Source organism: Dipteris shenzhenensis, chromosome 2, assembly GCF_047967505.1.
Source record: "Dipteris shenzhenensis isolate YYH24624 ecotype China chromosome 2, Dip_SZ_1.0, whole genome shotgun sequence".
NCBI lineage: Eukaryota > Viridiplantae > Streptophyta > Polypodiopsida > Gleicheniales > Dipteridaceae > Dipteris > Dipteris shenzhenensis.
In genome coordinates, this window is record NC_141597.1 from 30,965,303 (window position 1) to 30,984,148 (window position 18,846).

General features: G+C 43.1%; 2 protein-coding genes across 2 annotated transcripts; one reads left to right on the forward strand and one right to left on the reverse strand.

Annotated features, from left to right (window-relative positions):
• Positions 1–6,478: 6,478 nt before the first annotated feature.
• On the forward strand, positions 6,479–12,265 carry LOC147904612 (uncharacterized). The gene is made up of 6 exons (XM_087391918.1): positions 6,479–6,862; positions 11,531–11,596; positions 11,716–11,838; positions 11,919–11,975; positions 12,046–12,124; positions 12,210–12,265. Exons 1-5 carry the CDS (start codon positions 6,479–6,481, stop codon positions 12,121–12,123), a joined length of 708 nt encoding a protein of 235 aa, XP_087248044.1. The 3' UTR covers position 12,124; positions 12,210–12,265.
• Positions 12,266–16,804: 4,539 nt separating this feature from the next.
• On the reverse strand, positions 16,805–17,852 carry LOC147904613 (pentatricopeptide repeat-containing protein At2g34400-like). The gene is made up of 2 exons (XM_087391931.1): positions 17,705–17,852; positions 16,805–17,190 (listed from the first exon to the last, which is right to left on the reverse strand). Exons 1-2 carry the CDS (start codon positions 17,850–17,852, stop codon positions 16,805–16,807), a joined length of 534 nt encoding a protein of 177 aa, XP_087248057.1.
• Positions 17,853–18,846: the final 994 nt, after the last annotated feature.

Consider the following 18,846-nt stretch of genomic DNA (forward strand, 5'->3'; position numbering starts at 1 on the left):
GATGTAGAAGACGGCCTTCGCAAACAACACAATCAAATGTATGGGCATAGTAGTGTAGTGTGCTTTGCTGAAAATACAATGGACGTCAATATTTCAGCGATTGTAGATAGTGAGCATGAACATGCTCCAGTAATAGGTACAACTACTCAAATGGATTCAACGCGGGCGGCCCGTCGCGTTTATGCTATAAAAAGAACAAGGTCAAGAACACAAGTAGCTAGAAGCATGAGGGTGGCAATGGAATCTATGGATGTAGAAGTCGGCCTGTGCAGACAACAAAATCAAATGCATGGGTACAGTAATGTAGCGTGCATTGCTGAAAATACAATGGACCTCAATACTTCACCAATAGTCGGTAATGAGCATGAACCTGCTCTAGTAGTGGGTACAACTACTCAAATGGATGCAACCAAGGATGCTACTCATTTAAGAGCTCGAAGACGCATTGTTCACAATAGGGGCACTGTGATTTTGGGTGCAGGGGGGAGCCTCTCTATCTTGTGTACTTTTCTGTTAAGGGATAATGTAGAGCATACATCTTTGTATCCACTGGTCTTCAATGCTCCCTTTCTTCATGCACTCGGATCCATGGATCATACATGCAGCTTTTTCCAGGCTCAACTATGGAAACAAGAGATGCGAATGCATATGCATCAAGTTGTGGGCAAGCACTGTTGCAAAGTTGGTCGTGTGTCATTGTTGCCCTTAGAAGAACCGCCATAGATTTTGAGAGTTCTAATGCACGGACATGATGCTAGAAGCAGACTATTTAAGAAAAACATTAGGGCTTATAATAGTGCCATGGTATTTGTTTCATCGGGAGCCCATGTTGATCAAATGTTCCATGGGAATGGCAGTATACAAAACTTTCGGGTCCATGGTAGTGTGTATCACCGGGTTGGAAATTTATTGCCCAATGAGACTAGGCAAGAGATGCCACATTTTGCACAGTTATATGTGTATGACATTGATCATGAACTAGAACACCATTTGCATGGGATGCCTGGTTTGGATCTAGGCATTTTGGAGTTGTTGCAGAGAATGATGCACGAGTGCAATCCATATGCTAGTGCATTGATGGCTATCGGGCAAGTGCTGAGAACAAATCCACATACAAACCTGAGGATGGTTATTTGTGAGAGCCGCTCCACCTCAAGGCAGTACTTGGCTCCTATGGCTACCGAGGTTGCTGTAATCATGCCAAGACAAGGGGAAGACTTCGATATCAAAAATCGGGACATTCAGATTTTTAGCCGCAATGGGTTTGTGCGTAGAATATCTAATTTGCACCGATCATACATGCCTCTCATGTATGTTCTTTTGTTCCCTCGGGGGGAAGATGGTTGGCATCTATATATCCCATATAGTGATGTTCCTAATCACACATCATTGCATGAGATACGTGGACAGAGTTGTGTCACCCAGAGACAGTACTACAGATATCGTTTGCAAGTGAGATATGATACAAATGCATGTCTTTTGCATGGGGGTAGATTGCTGCAGCAATACATGGTTGATGCCTACAATAGCATGGAAGAGTCCAGGTTGGTGTGGATACGAAACAACCAAGCTTCCCTACATGCTGAAGTCTATCAAGGGTTGATGGACATGGTGAATACATCTGATGGGACACGTACTATGCTGGGCAATGCTGTAAGGCATATGGTGGTTTTGCCTTCTCTTTTACGGGAGGGCCTCAGTATATACGTGCCAGCTATACCAAGATGCTATGGCAATTGTCAAGAAAAGGGGTAGACCTGACTTATTCATTATATTCATCTGTAGTCCCAAATGGCCTGAAATATATGCAGCATTATTGCCAGGGCAAACTGTGCAAGACTGGCCAGATTTGACAGCCCGTGTGTTTTTTCAAAAGCATAAGGACATGATGCAATCAATTACAAAACATAATTTGTTTGGTAAGGTGGCTGGATACATGAGTGTGATAGAGTTTCAAAAGAGAGGTCTACCACACTCACACATATTGTTGATATTAGAAGGTGGTTTCAAACCTGTGGAGATCGGTCATTATGACCGATTAGTCTGTGCAGAGTTGTCAAATAAGGCAATGTTCCCGGAGTTACATGATATTATTGGGCAATGTAATGTACATGGTCCATGTGGTGCACTAAATCCATCTGCAGCTTGCATGGTTGATGGAAAATGCATTCGTCGTTATCCACATGCATTCTCGTAGACTACTGTTGTTGGCAATGATGGCTATCCAGTTGACATGCATCGTGATGATGGTAGAAAGATACCAGTGAAAGGGGGTGTGATAATCGTTGGATTGTGCCATTTAATCATTTCCTCTCCGTGAAGTACAAGGCACACATAAATGTTGAAATATGCTCCACAATCACTGCAGTTATGTATTTGTATAAATATGTGTACCGAGGTCATGACAGAGCCATCATCAGGATGCAGCTAAATAATGCAAGAGAGCAAGGGCATTTGCACAACACAGTCGACGGTGGCATTGATGAGATTAGTAGTTACTTGGATGCACGTTACGTGTCAGCATCAGAAGCATGTTAGTGGATTTACGAGTATGCCATGCACGATAAAAAACCAGATGTGCAAAGATTGCAGGTTCATCTTCCAATGTGCAATAACGTTATATTTTGAGATGATGATGATTTGCAAAATGTTGTAGGTAGGGAACAAAATCAGAAGACCACCCTCACAGAATGGTTCACTTACAATTAGCTGCATTATGACGCAAGCAACTTGCTGTATGGTGACTTGCCAGACAAGTTGGTTTGGAACAAAACTAGTAAGCGGTGGACTAGAAGACAAAAGGGGAATACCATCGGTCGGATGTACAATATTTCCCCCTCAGCTAGTGAGCTCTACTTCATGCGTATGCTTCTTATTGTGTGCATGGGATGCAAGTCCTTTGATGACCTACATACTTTTGACAGTCAAGTCTACCCTACTTTCAAGGCAGCATGCATAGCACGGGGATTGTTGGAGAGTGATGATGAATGGTTTGTGTGTATGCAAGAGGCTGTGTTTTACCAAAATAGTGCACAACTGAGACACCTGTTTGTCACAATATTGGTTTTCTATGAGCTAACATCTCTTGGACTTTTGTGGGAAAATTTTCCACTGAGTTTTTGAATGATTTTTTTCATATATTGGAATCAAGTATGGGGAATTTAATTGGTCATCGTGCACTAGCGATAAAGAAGGCTGTATTGCACTTGGAGCACATTCTTCAACAACATGGCGAAGGTTGGCTGAGTTTGACGGAATGCCTCTGGTAGAAAGAACATCTTTGTCAGAAGTTGCAAATGGCTTACTGCAAGAAGAAAGAATGTTTGATTGTGTGAAAGAAGCACAGACTGCCCAGCAAATGGAAATGTCCTTGAATCACTGCCAACATGCTACATTCGATCAGATTTTGGCAAGGGTCTATGGAGATGATGGTGGGGGCATTGTTACTAGCCAATGGACGCACGGCACACTCACGATTCAAAATACCGTTGGAGTTGGATGGTACTAGTAGCTGCAATATTAAGGTTAATAGTCACCTTGCAAATGTTTTGAAGATGGCTAGGCTAATAATATGGGATGAGGCACCCATGACTCATCAGTTTGCTTTCGAGGCACTAGACAGAACATTGCGAGATATCATGTCCAATGAGCAACTTTTTGGTGGGAAGGTGGTATTGTTGGGGGGGGATTTTAGACTAGTCTTGCCAATGCTTCCAAAGGCAGGACGAGAGGACATTGTCGATGCTATTTTATGCCACTCAAGGATTTGGGGTCGCACTACAGTATTGAAGTTGACGCAGAATATGCGGGTCCTTCGGAATGGTGATAATTGTGCCAAGCAAGAGTTCACGCAATGGGTTTTGGACATTGGCAATGGGATAAATAGATGTACAAAAGAAGATACTATTGTGATTCCATCGCAGATGCTTTTAAAGACAAAGTCCATGGAAGACCTCATTGGATGGGTGTATCGAGGGCTTGCAACTGTTTTGGACTGTGCACCATACTTTTGAGAGCGTGCTATTCTTGCACCTTGAAATATTGAGGTTGATGCAATTAATGCTACATCATTGAAGGCAATGCCCAGTGAGAAAAGGGAGTACCTAAGCGCAGACCTAGTGGACAACTTAGGGGGAGACTCCTTTTTGTTTGCAGTCGAGTATTTGAACAGTCTTGATCTTGGTGATCTTGGTGGTGGATATCCCCCACATCGATTGGTTTTGAAAAGAAATGCTCCTATAATTTTGTTGTGCAATTTGAATCCTCGCCAAGGTCTGTGCAATGGGACACGGTTGATATGCAAAGAGTTTCACACGAAAGTGTTAGAAGTTGAAATCATTACCAGTACCAATGCTGGTGATAAAACGTTCATTCCAAGGATAACATTCATTCCAACCAACCTTAAACTTCCATTTGACATGAGGAGACGGCAATTTCCTATCCGATTGGCATTCGGCACGACAATCAATAAGTCACAGGGCCAAACATTGTCTGTTTTGGGGCTATACTTGGTGACACTGGTATTCAGCCATGGCCAACTTTACGTGGCATTTTCACGTATTCGAGCATCAAACGTTGTTAAGGTTTTCATTCCGGAGAGTGCGTCTGATGCCAGGAGCGAGGAGGCAGATATACTTCTACCACAAATGTTGTTTACAAGGAAGTTTTGCAATTGGCAACAGCTATCGAGGGCAAAATGGGGACTACACGTACACCTTTGTCCGCACTGTTGATAGCCCTTTGCGTCTGAGTAAGCACTCTAACGAATGAGTTGGGTTTTACCAACATACATGGATAAAAGTTTTATGGCTCAATAATTATCTTTCTATGTGATGCTGGTCCAGATACGATTGTTGGTACTCCGCTGTATGTTCGTAGCCACGGTGGACGCAGTGGATGTGGTGGACGTGGACTGAATGGCCGTCGCAGGCTTTTTCCTATAGTACATGGCCGCAGACTTTTCCCTTAGGGATGTTTGTGTGTCTATTGTAGATTTTGTATGTTTAGTTATGACTTTGTTTGCGGATGTGTATTTGGACATATCAATTAGTTCTCTGGCTTCACTTTTGGATGTAATATTTTGAAGTACTATGTCATAGAGAATTTTTTGGTTAGAGTATGTTGCTTGCATTTAAATGTTTCTTTTGTTATATTGTTGGTTTAAGACATTTTAGCATCTTGAGACTCGGCGGAGCGGGTTGCTAGCCCATCGTAGACGGGTCAAGTTACTCATTGTTGATGATGTTATCGCCATCAATTTGGAAGATCAGGGGAGTGTGGGTAACCTCCTCGCCGCTCTTCATCAGTTCTGCTCTATGTTTGGCTTGGCCCTATAGCCTTCACATGTCCTATGCCCTACGGACTAGTTGAGAACCTCCCCCTGAGTGGATCGCCAATCTCCATATATATTTGGTCGACCATGGTAAGGTGATCAGGTACCTAGGAACCCTGCTGGGCATCGGGGTTAGCCTAAAGCAAAGGTTTTTGTGATACAAAGACAAACTCAAGGCTAAGTTGAGATATTGGCAAGGTGTTCTGCTAAGTTGGAATGCAAGGTTGCTGATTATAAGACAAATCCTGTCTACTTCCTCCATGTTTATCTCCTCAATTGCACAAGTCTTAAAGTGGGTGAGATTGAGGCTCTCACAAATTATCGTAGCCATTGAAGACTCACACATATGAATGAGACATCTCATATTGAATATGTTGAGTCAAAGCATCAATCAAACATGTGTGGGAAAGACGACGCAGAGGAGAGGTCCGAGTGGAACATGTAAAGAATTAGCTTATGGGATTGTGGAGGTGATGTCCTACCACCATTTCTTAGCATTAGCGAAGCAATGATCTTGACCGTCCAAGATCAATAATCATGCATCTCCCCGCCGTTGCACAAGAATATCCTGCCCGATCGCCGATCTCGATCGAAAAACCGAGGCAATTGGCTGGCGGCCTTGCGGGGGTTTCCTCATGGGAATGGGCTTGTGGAGCCGATGTCGGACAAGCCATCTTGGAATACGAGGGGGTGCCAACATTCTGGGTGGAATGGGGTGTGCAAAGAAGAGAATGGGCGTGGGTGCCAAATGGACGGTTTGTATGGGGGGATGTTCTCCCACCAATTCCTGGTATGAATTGTGGTGTGAGGCGGTAGTCTAGTTCGTCGTCATCGTCTTCTTCATCTTCGGAGGGAAGGGGAGGGGCGATGGCGTCCCGACCTCCTCCTCCTCCTCCATTCCCATTCCCATTTCCATGGGACCTTACGGCCTCTTCCTCTACGGCTATGGCGTCGTCGCAAGCTTCTTCCTCCGCCATTCCTCCCCCTCCTCCTCCACCTATCATCACCTATGGCTTCCCCTCCCCCTCCGTAGCTATGGCGCCCCGACATCCTCCTCCATTTCCATTTCCATGGGAGCTTCACCCTTCCTCCGCAGATATGGTGCCTTCCGTCCAAGCTCCTCGACTAATTCCCTCTACTTCGGCCATGGCGCGCCCTCCTCGGCCTCCACCCCCTCCTCGCCACCCTTACTACACCTCCGGACCACCACCAGCAGCTATGGCCTCCTCTTCTCATCATCCACGCCTTTGCCTTGACGCACCTCCCTTCTTTCCTTCCAATTCTACTCTGCCTCTTCGCCCTCGTTCATCCGTTCCTTCGCCTTTCGAATATAACACCCCCCCTCCTTCTGCATACTTGGCTCCGCCTTTCCCTTCTCCGGAATTCGTCGGAAGCGCGGTATTGACATGGGATCTCTGTGCGCGCGAAGAGCGCCCTCCCATTCCGCGCTATGAGAATCCTGATCCTAACTGGCCATGGACATCGGGATCATGGCGCAGTGACCATAGCTACTTCTCACAACAGCCAGAGGTGAGAGTCATTGCGTAAACGCTGAAATGAATGATGAAGGCGTAGATGTCGTCTTTGTTGCCTGTTGCTGAAATGCACATTCTCTCTGCGGAATCGCGCACCAAATTATGGACAGTATCTGCGCTTTAGCTTCTTGAATTATCCATTCTCCAAGAATTATGCTCGTATATAGCTAGTTTCCGTGAACAACGCTGAAACAAACCGTCGGCCTTTGCACTTGAGGTGGAACTGCGGCTTAAAATTGGACATATCTACGCCTGCTTGCTCTTGAAACGGAGTATTTCGAGACGCAACGTTTGCCACTAGGCGTCGTCTATTACCAGCTTATGACATCTCTGTGCTGTGCAGGCAGCTCCGATGTCTAAGCCTTATATCTATTGAGCATTCAGGGATCTTTCAGAGGTTGCGACGCTCCAATAGGCTTCCTGTGGGAACGATACGAGAAGGTTTATTGGAACCGATCTGGTCAATCCCATAACCATCATCGATACAATTCTCTCAGCGGAGCAGAGGTATGATGACAATTATTTTTGCAAAGCACGAAGCGGAAATCCACATAGGTGTACCAAAAAAGCTAGACGGTGCTGACGAGTCGGTCCGCTCAGGCAAAACATCAATTCTGACTGCTACGAAAGATTGAGGCTGCCAGAGTGGAGAGGTTTGGTAGCAGAGGGAACCAGAGCACGTCGTTAAAAGTGCAGAAATTAGTGATCGATTCTAACGCCAACAGAACGTGTTGTGAGACGTTTAGAGATTGATCCGCAAATTAGAAGGTCGCGGTTGGCCGTCGATGGATTGTATGATAGAATAACATGAGACAGTCCCTTTCACCACCCCTATGATTCAACCTGGAAGGCAAGAGCTGGGAGAATGTTAGCACATCGACAGTAAAGATATGTGCCTTCCCGTTGGCAATTTTCAGTTAGCGGAAGAGTTCCGTTTCGTCGGTGAATTATGCTGGTCTGAAATAAGATCGCACTAGAGAATTACTAGAACGTAGAAGGTCGATGACCTGAATTGCGTGGAAATGTAGCTTCTGAGAATCTCATTTCGCACTGAGCCAAGAGCCTCTGTTTCTCTTGTGCTCATCGTCATCTATTTTTCAGCAATCCTCTCGAACATGATAGTTCGATTCCCTATGTTTCTTATAACTTCTTCAGCAGTTTAGTGGTCGCTTTGATGATAAAAGGTCTCAGTAACCACAATGTACTCGGTCTGAGTTTGAGATCTGTTGTTGTACAACATATAAATATAAGATCTCATCTCAATTCTCCAACAACAAATGAGAGTACATGTCGGAGGAAAAATTGAAAATGAAAATTAGGGACAAATCAAGGAATCCTCCCTAAAAATCTAGAAAGAAATATCTAAATACAAGTATGCATTTATTCATGGGTGCATAAGAGGATGGAGGGGGAAGGGATCCCCCTCCAATGGAAGACATTAAAGTAGGGGACTATCACTAGCGAGGGGAAGGGGTGAGGGGAAACGTTAATGTTAGGGGTCGCTCTTAGTTAGGAGGGGAAATATTTAAGGCTTCATGTTTTATCATAACAATTATGTCTAGTGTAGTGGTAAGTTGAATTGAGAATGTCATTGGTTCAAATCTTCTGGAGTATACATAACCATCCCTTTTAGATCCTCTAGCTCATTGGTAAGTCTCATTGAGAAGGTCATTGGTTCAAATCTTCTTCACTACGAGTTTTGAAGATCCGTCCCTTTTAGATGTCTAGCTTCATGGTCAGTCTCTTTGAAGGTCATTGTCTTAAGTTTTGAAGATCCACCCCTTTTAGATGTGTTAGCTTCCTCCAAAGCCTAATCTTAATTATCGCGCTACGCTTTTACTATCCTAAAGATATATTAAATTTCTCAAACAACAAATAATTCCTTGTCACTAGGGTAAGTAAGGGAAATGTAATAATTTTATAAAATTAGGGGCCTTTACAATAGGTTAATGGGGTGTGTAGGTGAGAAAACAAATGAGTGAATGAGGTGAGAGCCATGACTAGGTCTCAAACTTCATGCTATTAAATTATTTGAGTTGAATTGTAAGCTAAAACCATGCAATTTCATAAAAGCTTTTGATTTGATATTAATACATTATTGATAAATGTCATAAATTTATTCATGTAAATCATGCCTTGCAAATTTTAGGAATTTGATCATCCAAACATTTATGGGCTATAAAGTAGTAGCTTTCAGGTCACTCATAGGAGAAGCACACCATTTACCTTACTAAAAATATTTGAGTTGTCCACTTGGAAGGAATTATTTTGTACAAAAAAGACAAAGAATGCTTACAAAGCCCAAAAAATGAATTCAAAGAATCGTGGTTTTGTAGCTTAAGTTTCGTAAGGTGAACGCCACTTCCGTACATTTCAAGATGTTTGAAATGCTTTCGGTTGTGTCTTGCCCCATTCATTGACATGGTTGACAAGAGTGGATAGTTGACATTTAATGCTTTGGTTGTGTCTTGCCATATTCATTGACATGGTTGACAAGAGAGGATAGTTCCATTTTGATTACATACAGCAGCATGATTCATTTAAAGGGGTCAAAACCATTCTTGAGTATTTTGTGTCCCTCACCTTTTCTTCGAACCATAATGGTATATTGTCTACTTTTCTCCTATCAAAATAAATTAAAGCTCGATTTCAAAAATATTTTCAATAGACTCTATTCTAATCTATCACATAATACTTTTCACAACGCTCGAAATTTTGCATCGAAGATGTCCGATGAAGATGAGGACCTTCTTAAACTCTTTTACATATGCAAGAATTCCATTACACTGTGCCATGTGGACCTTTCTTGCCATCTACACCTTTTATTCTCTCCAATAGAGACCTCCCCGAACACATTCAATTTGAATTTGAACAAATGTTAGTTTATGGATTGAATATCAAAGTTTCCAAGAGAAAATCATAGGATTATAACACTTCAACTTGTATTTGAAACCTAACATTGCTTTTGAATGATAAAAGATTTGCATTGCTAAATAAAGGTTATATTTACAACCTAAGAATTGAAAATTACATATAATTTAATTTCCATGATCCAATCATATTTACTTGGAGTGGAGGCAAAGATCCTTATGCCAAATCTTATGGATGGTATACAAATGTTTCAAAGAGGGATTCAAATAAAAAGGCACTTTGGTATATCAAATACCAAAGATTGTGCTTATACACGAAAATTTGAAATCTACTATTTTCCTCTCTTTCTTTCTTTTTTTTGGGGGGGGGGAGATTGTGTTTAAAACTTAAGCTTCTAAAAGATATCAATTGACCCCAAAAAAATGATGAATGAGGTGGTAGACTCCCAATGCCTTCCACAAATGAAGTTCTTTATTAACTAGTTCCAAAGGGACTAACATAGTGGACAAGACGAGAAAGGGACAAGGGGGGAACGCCATATAATTAAATATGCATTTACCTCCCTACAAGAATAACCTATTGGTTTCATGGTTGGTGGCTTGAGATAAAAATCCCCTTTTCCCATATACACAAAATGACTAGAAATATCGAATTTCTTCATAGCTTTTAGGGACTTTTTTTTTTTTCTTCATAGCTTTCTTCAATGAAAACCCTATCAAGAGTTCTAAATTTGTAAAATGTGATGGCCAATTAAGTATAAGTATTATGGATATTATTAGTATTGCCTCGGTAGAGTGCTTTACTTAAGCCTTTTTTAAAACCAATCTCTCTCTCTCTCTCTCTCTCTCTCTCTCTCTCTCTCTCATTACTAAGGGGTATAAGTCTTGCATGAAATCCGAGTGCTAGTGCTTCCAAAGACACTTCAAAGGTCCACTAGCGAGATTGATCACATCACGATATCCACAACATGGCAATTGGAGATTGATCACATCACGATATCCACAACATGGCAATTGGAGGCGATCCTGCTCTTCAATCAAAATACACAGACCACTCATATAGTGTCTTTAGTGTGCACTCTCCTTAGAATTCAATGCAATGCGGTCCGAGCCATCACAAGGACATTCATGTTTTGGGACATGCATGACAAGAAAATGGGAAGAATGGTGACTTATATAAAGGTGGTTAGGCTGGTATTGTCCCGACAAACGCTAAATGCCCCTACGTAATTAGCGCTAGCCCAAAGTTAGAACGTAAATTTCGCTCACTCATACAAAAAAATGCATGACCACGCGTATGGCCAGCCGCTCACATGCAACGCTCGCTCGCTAGCTGGCATCAATGCACCATGAAATTGTAAGTCGGCCTGAAGTCGGCAAAACATATATGTATGTGCAGTCGAGCGCCCACAGCCTAAAGAGTGGCAGCGCCTTATTCAAAGTTTCCGCTCCATGCACGTCGTGAGGAAGAGGCTTAAGCAATCCTGAAAGGCGATCAAAAGTACAAGTCGCTGGTTCGTCGTGAAGCACCTTGAGCCTGAGATATAATCCAGAGGAAGACTGAAAAGCATGCCAAGACCATTCTGCTATTTGGAACATTTTGTTTCTTAACTTTCTTAGGACTATTGACTCGAAGAATTAGTCATTGTTGTTAAACTTGCTTTTAAAAGCTCGAGCTATAAATAGATTCTTTTTAAAACTTGCTTGTAAGTAGCCTTGCATTTTCATGCTTTTGCGTTTAGAGCTTGGTCCTGTGAAAGTAAATTTTATCGGTGCATTTGTTTTTGCCATAGGACTTTTTACGGGTGCCTTTAGGCTATTACCGCTCACAATACATGGAGCCGCCTATGCAGAATCAGGTAAAGGTTATACATGCTATACATTCTCTCCTTGTTTAAAAAAGGAAAGGACTCATACTCGTGCATAGGAGTAAGCAAGAGGATGAAGTTTTAAAATAACTTTCTCGATCATTTAACAGCCACAAGAAAGTCAGGTTGAGACGATCCAAAATACATCGACGATGCCCATAATACTTGACAAGGATGGAAAAGAAGTGCCACCACAATACTACCCTGTTTGGCCTGATGACTCCCACCTGACGGTAACAGTCGTGCATAGCTATATTGCTTGATGAGATGGATTTTTGTTTTGAAATTATTGATGATGGTTGTGGGTTTTCAGCCCGGGACAAGGCTTTACCCTTTTGGGCGTTCACCACTGCAGGAACGGCAAAAGAAGGTACGTAGTATTTAGCGTATACACATCTGAGCTTGCATATGCAGTACTCTTCTGAATTTCGGTCTTGCAGGTCTGCAGAAATTTCATCAGTCCTGCAGGCTGCAAGTATGGGAGTAAGTGTCGCTTTGCACATACTCGAGAAGATTAAGGTCAGTAGCTGCCTTGGAGATGACTTACCTTTGTCCTTCTGTTGTTCTGGTGCACCTTATCTCATAGTGTATTTTTCGTTGAAAGGTGCTGGTGCTGATCCCGCCCTCCAGTGTCAATCAAGCTGCAAAAGAAGACATTGACCAACAGGCTACAAGTCGCCTATTTTTTTCCTCAAGGCGGCATCATAAGATTTTGAAGCTTTCACATTGCTTAATTTAATTTCATGATAAATTATCATTTTTGCCATATGACCTTTCTTTGGAGTAAGGATCTTACGGCAGTTTTGAAGATCGATCATCTTGCATGAGGGCTGCAACAACTTGTGTGGTTGCCGCCAGAATATTCATGATAGTTTCACAACTTTCCCAAAGGTCAGGAATGCAGAGAAGCCCTCTTGAACCATGGCGGAATGTAAAGTCCCATGATGATTGAACTGCAGAGCAGTGTAATGTAACTTAGGGGGTTACCCCATTTTGTTTTAGTGATAAAAAAGGCTATTTATTAGGACTTTTTTTTGGCCTGCAGTAGCTCATGAGGAAAACAGATGTAGTACATAGCTGGATGTTCTATGAACTCCAAGAATACCAATAGTGCTACCCATATGATTTCTGCACATTATTATTCTTCTCTTTATTTGTGCATATGTGTGTGCGCCATGCTTTCTATTGTCACTATCTTCCTTGCAAGAAAACAATTGTCTCATAGAACGCTTATCTGTGAATGACATCCTCTAAAGTGGGGATTTTATGAGTTCTCCGCTAATTGGCTTTCCATATCGCTAGTAGTGTGCTTTTCTGCTCCATGGGATTATAAATTGAGTAGCATCCTCAGATTTTGATTGAGTCTTATTTTGACGAGATTATGACATTCACAAGATGAAGCCAGCAGAGAGGTAGCCTTTGCTTCTTATGGCACGCTCACTGTTGTTCAAAGTTCCACATGTGGAGAAGGGGCCTTGCCAAATGAAGAGCATTCACTATGTGACAACGTAAGAGGGAGGAAGAGAAACCAGTACCTTGTGTTTTTGATTGCATGGGCTTACCAGGTAGATGACACCAAAAGGAAAGAAGACATGATTGCATGCATTACTGTTGTTCAAGGTTTCTACATGTGTAAGGTTTCACATTTATGTTTGTACTGTTGTTCAACGTTAACACTTCTTCAGAACTATATGTAGAGAGGTAGCCTCTACATCTCATGAATGTGACTGCTGTTCAAAGCTACATGTACAGAGCTCATGACTGCATAACACTATTGTTCAATGTTTTCTAATTTTGTTGATGCAACATAGTTGTTCAGAGTCATATGTAGAGAAGAGCTCCTGGTTCTGATGGCATGCATCAATGTTGTTCAAAGTTCCTATATTTTAACTTTCCAAAGTTTCTACATTAAAGGAGAACGGCGAGAGATGGGAAATAAGTAGAGAATTTCTTGCAACATGCTGGCGAAGCTGGGGCGTCGACTCTTGACAAAAAGGACCTGAAGGTCCAGCCAAGCGTGTTGGTAAATAGGAATTGAGATGTGAGGAGGCTAAGAGTTGGACAAAATGGTGGCTTGACAAACCTCCAGTCGAGTCTTCCCAACTGTTGACTTGTGATAGGTATCACTCACAGATATTGACATGGTTTGGTGCCAACAAGATGCCACCATTCCAAACAACCCTGGGTGCACCACGCTCTTCAAGCAAGAGATTAACCATCCAATTAGACAGGATCTTCTGCAATTCTAGGTTCAGCAGCTACCCCACTCTTGAAAGAAAAGACTATTGTACATGGCATACTTCTTGCATTTCACACTTGTTAAAATACATGGTGGAGAAGAGACAGACAATCAGGATTACATGACTGGCATCCAACTGAGGCAGCAAACCATGTGATAGACACTTTTATAGGCTAGGCTAGCCTTTTCTTATCACATCACAGGTGGTGCCATCCCGAGGTCACACCACGATCAAATCTAGGTCAATTGACCCTGCAAACTCCTAAACGACACACAAGTGGCTCAGTGACCTAAGGATGCATTCACCCCAAAGGACACTCACACTAGGCCTAGTTCCCACACCTTTGGCTACGAATTCCCCTTCGGATCAAAGGTGGAGAAACCCAACACACAAAGACAAGACCACTCTCCAACTCCAGTGCAATACTGCAAAGAGTGGGCCTTGCTGTCCACACCTCCCATGTTACAGAAAAATCCCCTCAATCAGCTCGCGATCGGCAGTTGAGACCTTCATCCCCCTTACTTCACAGCTAGGTATAAGGCATAAATCACAAGCCTGGAACTAAGGCTCTCACACAATAAACGAAAAATACATTCATTTTAGGGGGGCAACCCAGGGAAAAGCACCCTTATTGCCTCTCAAGACTATGTAAAATAATAATAAATGTAGATGTCTCGGGATGAGAGATGCTCCCTGTGCAGCTGTTGCACACGTGCACATTCGTCCTCTTTCGGTGATATGGCGGTCAAGCTCTCAGTAAAAATGATGTCGAAGAAGTCCATGGGAACAGTTATGCAAGGCATTTAGCCCATGACTCTCGAAACCACGGATTTGGGGTCTTCAATTTGTTGATTTTACTAGTCTCTAATTTTAAGCTAATGCTTCAGCTTTGTAAGGTTGCAAAGGCTTTAATATATCTTATATCTAATATTTAAGCCTTAGTATATTAAGATTGAGGGAAACATGTGGCGAGAGCTCCAAAGCATAAGTTGATTCCAGCACCCAGCACCCAGAAGAGGCGCAGGCGATGTCCAAGATCAAGGGTCAGGAGGTTGGCAGAACGCAGGCCTTTCAAAACTACTTCTTCGATCTGCTCATGCACATTTCTTGAAACTTCTTCTCAGCTTGCTGGAAAATCTGTTAAAACAAAAGTCGAACAGGCTATTGTTGTAGTGACAATAGCAGGAGATGGCAGACTTTTGTAGATGTTTCGTGTCACACAGCAGCGGGTAAGTGCCTCAGGCTGAAGCAAACTCCACCAAAGTAGGGGCGGTGAATTGCAGCAGTAGTCCATGCACTGGTCGATGGAGATCCACAGATGTAACCAGAGATGAAGAAACCCTAAGCTTGATCGATGAAGCAACCCAAGAGGACAAGGTAGATGCAAGAATTAAGCCGGAGTCCGTCCACAATTTCAAGTCGACGGAAGAGGGAAAACCAGCAGCATACAGCCTCGAAATCCAAGCAAACAGTGCCATACAGCCAGCAAAGGACCTTGATTTGTGTAGCAGCAAGGCATGGAGATGGTCCCAAGGAGCAAGAAGCTGTACACAGCTATGCAGGCACCTTGGGCTTGCTTTCAAGAGAGGAGAGCAGCATGGACTTCAGGGACAATAATTGTCACCAACCCCGGTAAGTGTCGCCAAATAACCTCGTTTGGATCCTTCATTTAGCGTTCATATCAATAAGAGTTGGTTATGTAGCAGTTGGAGTTGATGATGCAATCATTAAGGATGCTTGTATATTTAAAGAAATTGATGAGATTCAGACATTGGGTCAAGACGTAGGCTCGAATGAATGTTGCTTGGAAAACTCTTCATGTCTTTATAATTTTATATGTTATTTTGATATGTACAAACTGTATTATTTATTTCTCAATCAACTATTGAATAATATTTGTTATTAAGTAAATCATAATCACTGCATGAATGCACTCCATGCTCTATGATATGAAACTCATGTGTATGTTGGCAACATATCGAGCCTGCTCCAAGAGCCAATTCAACCAGTGCAACTCGGCGTACATACATATATATATACCTTTGTAAGACTAGAATATTTCTAATCGTACAAACTCAGATTTTTGTTCTGAAGTCCGAATTTTTTTATTGAAAATAAAAAAGTAAAACGAAAAAGAAGAAAAAACAGCTAACAAAATGAAAAAACAGCATACATATCTTCTGTTAAGGATATGTATCTCTAGCAACAAATTCATGCACCACAATATTTGCCCCAATAAAATTATGACCTAACACTTTCTTCAAACTATATCTATCATTTATTTTCTCATCTGCACTACATCATTGGACATACCTGCCTTAGCATGGATCTTTGCTATCAATACATAGGTGACACATTCCTGGGATCTAACTCAAAAAAAAAAATTTGCCCACAGAGCACGCTCCACATCATTGTGAATTCTGCACGATGAAAGCAAGCTCGACCATCCTGAAGAGACATGTTCAAATGGCATACTCATGATCAGACCCTCTGCTTCATCGAATAGTCAACCATGCAAACATAATGATCCGCAAATGGTGTTATGCCATCGTCTCTATTCATCGAGGTAAAGTATTGCCTGCCATCAGCAACCAGACCAGTGTGATTGCAAGCGGTGTAAAGGTGATGTTATTTGGCTTGAAGCCTTCAGCCTGCATTCGACTAAACAAGCGCATGGCCTCCTTGCCATTTCCATTCTGGGCACACGCAGCTATGCTGGCATTCCAGGATACTTACTTCCCGTTGTAGCATCTCTGCAAATACTGCCCTCACATCATCTAGGCTCCCACAGTTGGCAAACATTTCATTAGGGCGTTTCCCAAAACATCCTCCGACTCCCATAAACAGAACAATGTATCACTCGACCCTCTTCAAGGGCTGCCACACTGGCACATGCATCCATGACAGAAATGAAGGTGACCCTGTCTGGCTCAAAGCCTTCAGCTTGCATTTGACCAAATTATTGAAGGGGCTCCTTGCCACACCCAACAGTACAATGTATCACTCGACCCTCTTCAAGGGCTGCCACACTGGCACATGCATCCATGACAGAAATGAAGGTGATCCTGTCTGGCTCAAAGCCTTCAGGCTGCATTTGACCAAATAATTGAAGGGGCTCCTTGCCACACCCATTCTGTGCATACACAGCAATCATGGCACATCCCTCTGTGGCATCTCTGCAAACACCATCCTCGTATCGTCTAGACTCCCACACTGCCATACATATTGACAAGGCCATTCCCCAGAAGAACATCCAACTCCCACACATGCATCCCATTTGACCAGACAGTTGCAGGGCCTTCCTGCCATGCCCATTCTGGGCAAACACAGCAATCATGGCACTCCCTGAGACCACATCCCACTGTCTCATCCTTGTAAACACAGCTCTGGGCTCCTGCACTTGTCATACATATTAACAAGGGCATTCCCCACAATAACATCCAACTCCCATCTATTGCCAGCAGCAGTAGAACGGATCAGCAGACCATCTTCTAGGGCTGCCACATTGGCACATGCATCTAGGGCGCAGACTTATCTAGCTCAAGGCCTTGATCTTGCATATGCCCAAGCAGGTGCATAGCCTGTGCATAGCCTCCTTGCCATGACCTTTTTTTACAAACACAGAAACCATGGAGCTCCAGGAAATCACATCTCGTTGTGGCATCTCTCCAAATACTGCCCATGCATCATCAAGGCTCCCACACGTTGCCATAAATGTTGACGAGGGCTGTCCCCACAACAATATCCAACGACAGCAACAATAGCATGGATCACTCGACCCTCTTCTAGGACTGCTACATTGGCACATGGATCCATAATGCAGATGAAGGTGATCTTGTTTGGTCAGCCTGCAATCGACCAAACAGTTGCAGGGCCTCCTTGCCAAGCCCATTCTCGGCACATGCAGCTGTCATCGCATTCCAGGAGACCACATCCCGCTCTGGCATCCCTGCAAACAATGCCCTCGCATCATCCAGGCTCCCATTCTGTGCAGATGCTGCAATCATATTATTCCAAGAGTACACCGATTGATCATTTTGTCAAACACAGCACGTGCAGTCTCCAGGCTGCCACACTGACTGTACATTTGGACGAGAAAGTTACTCAGAAATCTATTACCAGCACATCCACGAGTGCTCATGTGTTCACGCACTAGTTTGCCCTCTAGGAGATCCTTGACTATGACTATGCAAAAGGCCAGCACTCTTCTGAAGCTTTGGGAGCAAATCTTGCCTTAGACTTTGAAACAATGTCGATCTTCCTAAGAAGAGTGTTATAGCTGATGCTAAGTGCTCTCTGACAGACCTCTGAGAGGGCATTGAAGCAGCACGAAAGCCTGCAATGAATTACTCCGACATACTCCGATGGCAAGCGCTGACTACAGAAAATGGTTGTTTAACGGTGACAGTAGGCAGGTGACCAACGTCGTCGTCACATCAAACGGTCTCTGTGGTCGCCATTATGGTGGTATAGCTGAGCTTCCAAACGGCAGGCATCAACGACACAAGGGCATTGATCCTAATGGATCTCATCATTCGAAGCTCAAGGCGGCCATCAATGTGTGATGGCAGCAAATTAGAGGGAAGGGAACAGTTTCAAAACTTCTGAAAGCAAAGTAAACACTATTTGAAGGTGTTTTGACGGAAATTTAACATAGGCGTTAAGCATAACACAAGCAGATTGGTGGCTGTAGATCCTTGACTGCAAGGGCAGCAGAGAGCTTGTAGCAGCAAAGGGCTTCTCCTCTACATCAGAAACTCTAATTGGCAGGCTGCACTCATCACTACCATAGTAGAGAAGGTTGGAGCCAATAGTGTAAGGCTGGGGTTTTATTTTTGCTAAAGGTAGCTCTTGCTGTGAACCCTCAAGAAAAGGTAGCAGCAGTGTGAGAGACCCTAGGAGATTATTAGGCCAAAGAAGTAAGCTTGAAGTTGAAACTTTAGAGGAGAGAAGGGGAAATCAAACCTTAAGGGGCAAGTTTGCTCACAAGCCTCAAAAGGA

Bases quoted from the DNA above. Each gene is read 5' to 3' on its own strand.
- LOC147904613 (XM_087391931.1), bottom strand. From the start codon at position 17,852: ATGATTGCAGCATCTGCACAGAATGGGAGCCTGGATGATGCGAGGGCA. The intron at 17,191-17,704 runs GTCGATTGCAGG...ATGTGGTCTCAG, and splicing joins GGAGGCCCTGCAACTGTTTG to GGAGTGCCATGATTGCTGTG.
- LOC147904612 (XM_087391918.1), top strand. From the start codon at position 6,479: ATGGCGCGCCCTCCTCGGCCTCCACCCCCTCCTCGCCACCCTTACTAC. The intron at 11,839-11,918 runs GTAACAGTCGTG...GTGGGTTTTCAG, and splicing joins CTGATGACTCCCACCTGACG to CCCGGGACAAGGCTTTACCC. The intron at 11,976-12,045 runs GTACGTAGTATT...TCGGTCTTGCAG, and splicing joins TGCAGGAACGGCAAAAGAAG to GTCTGCAGAAATTTCATCAG.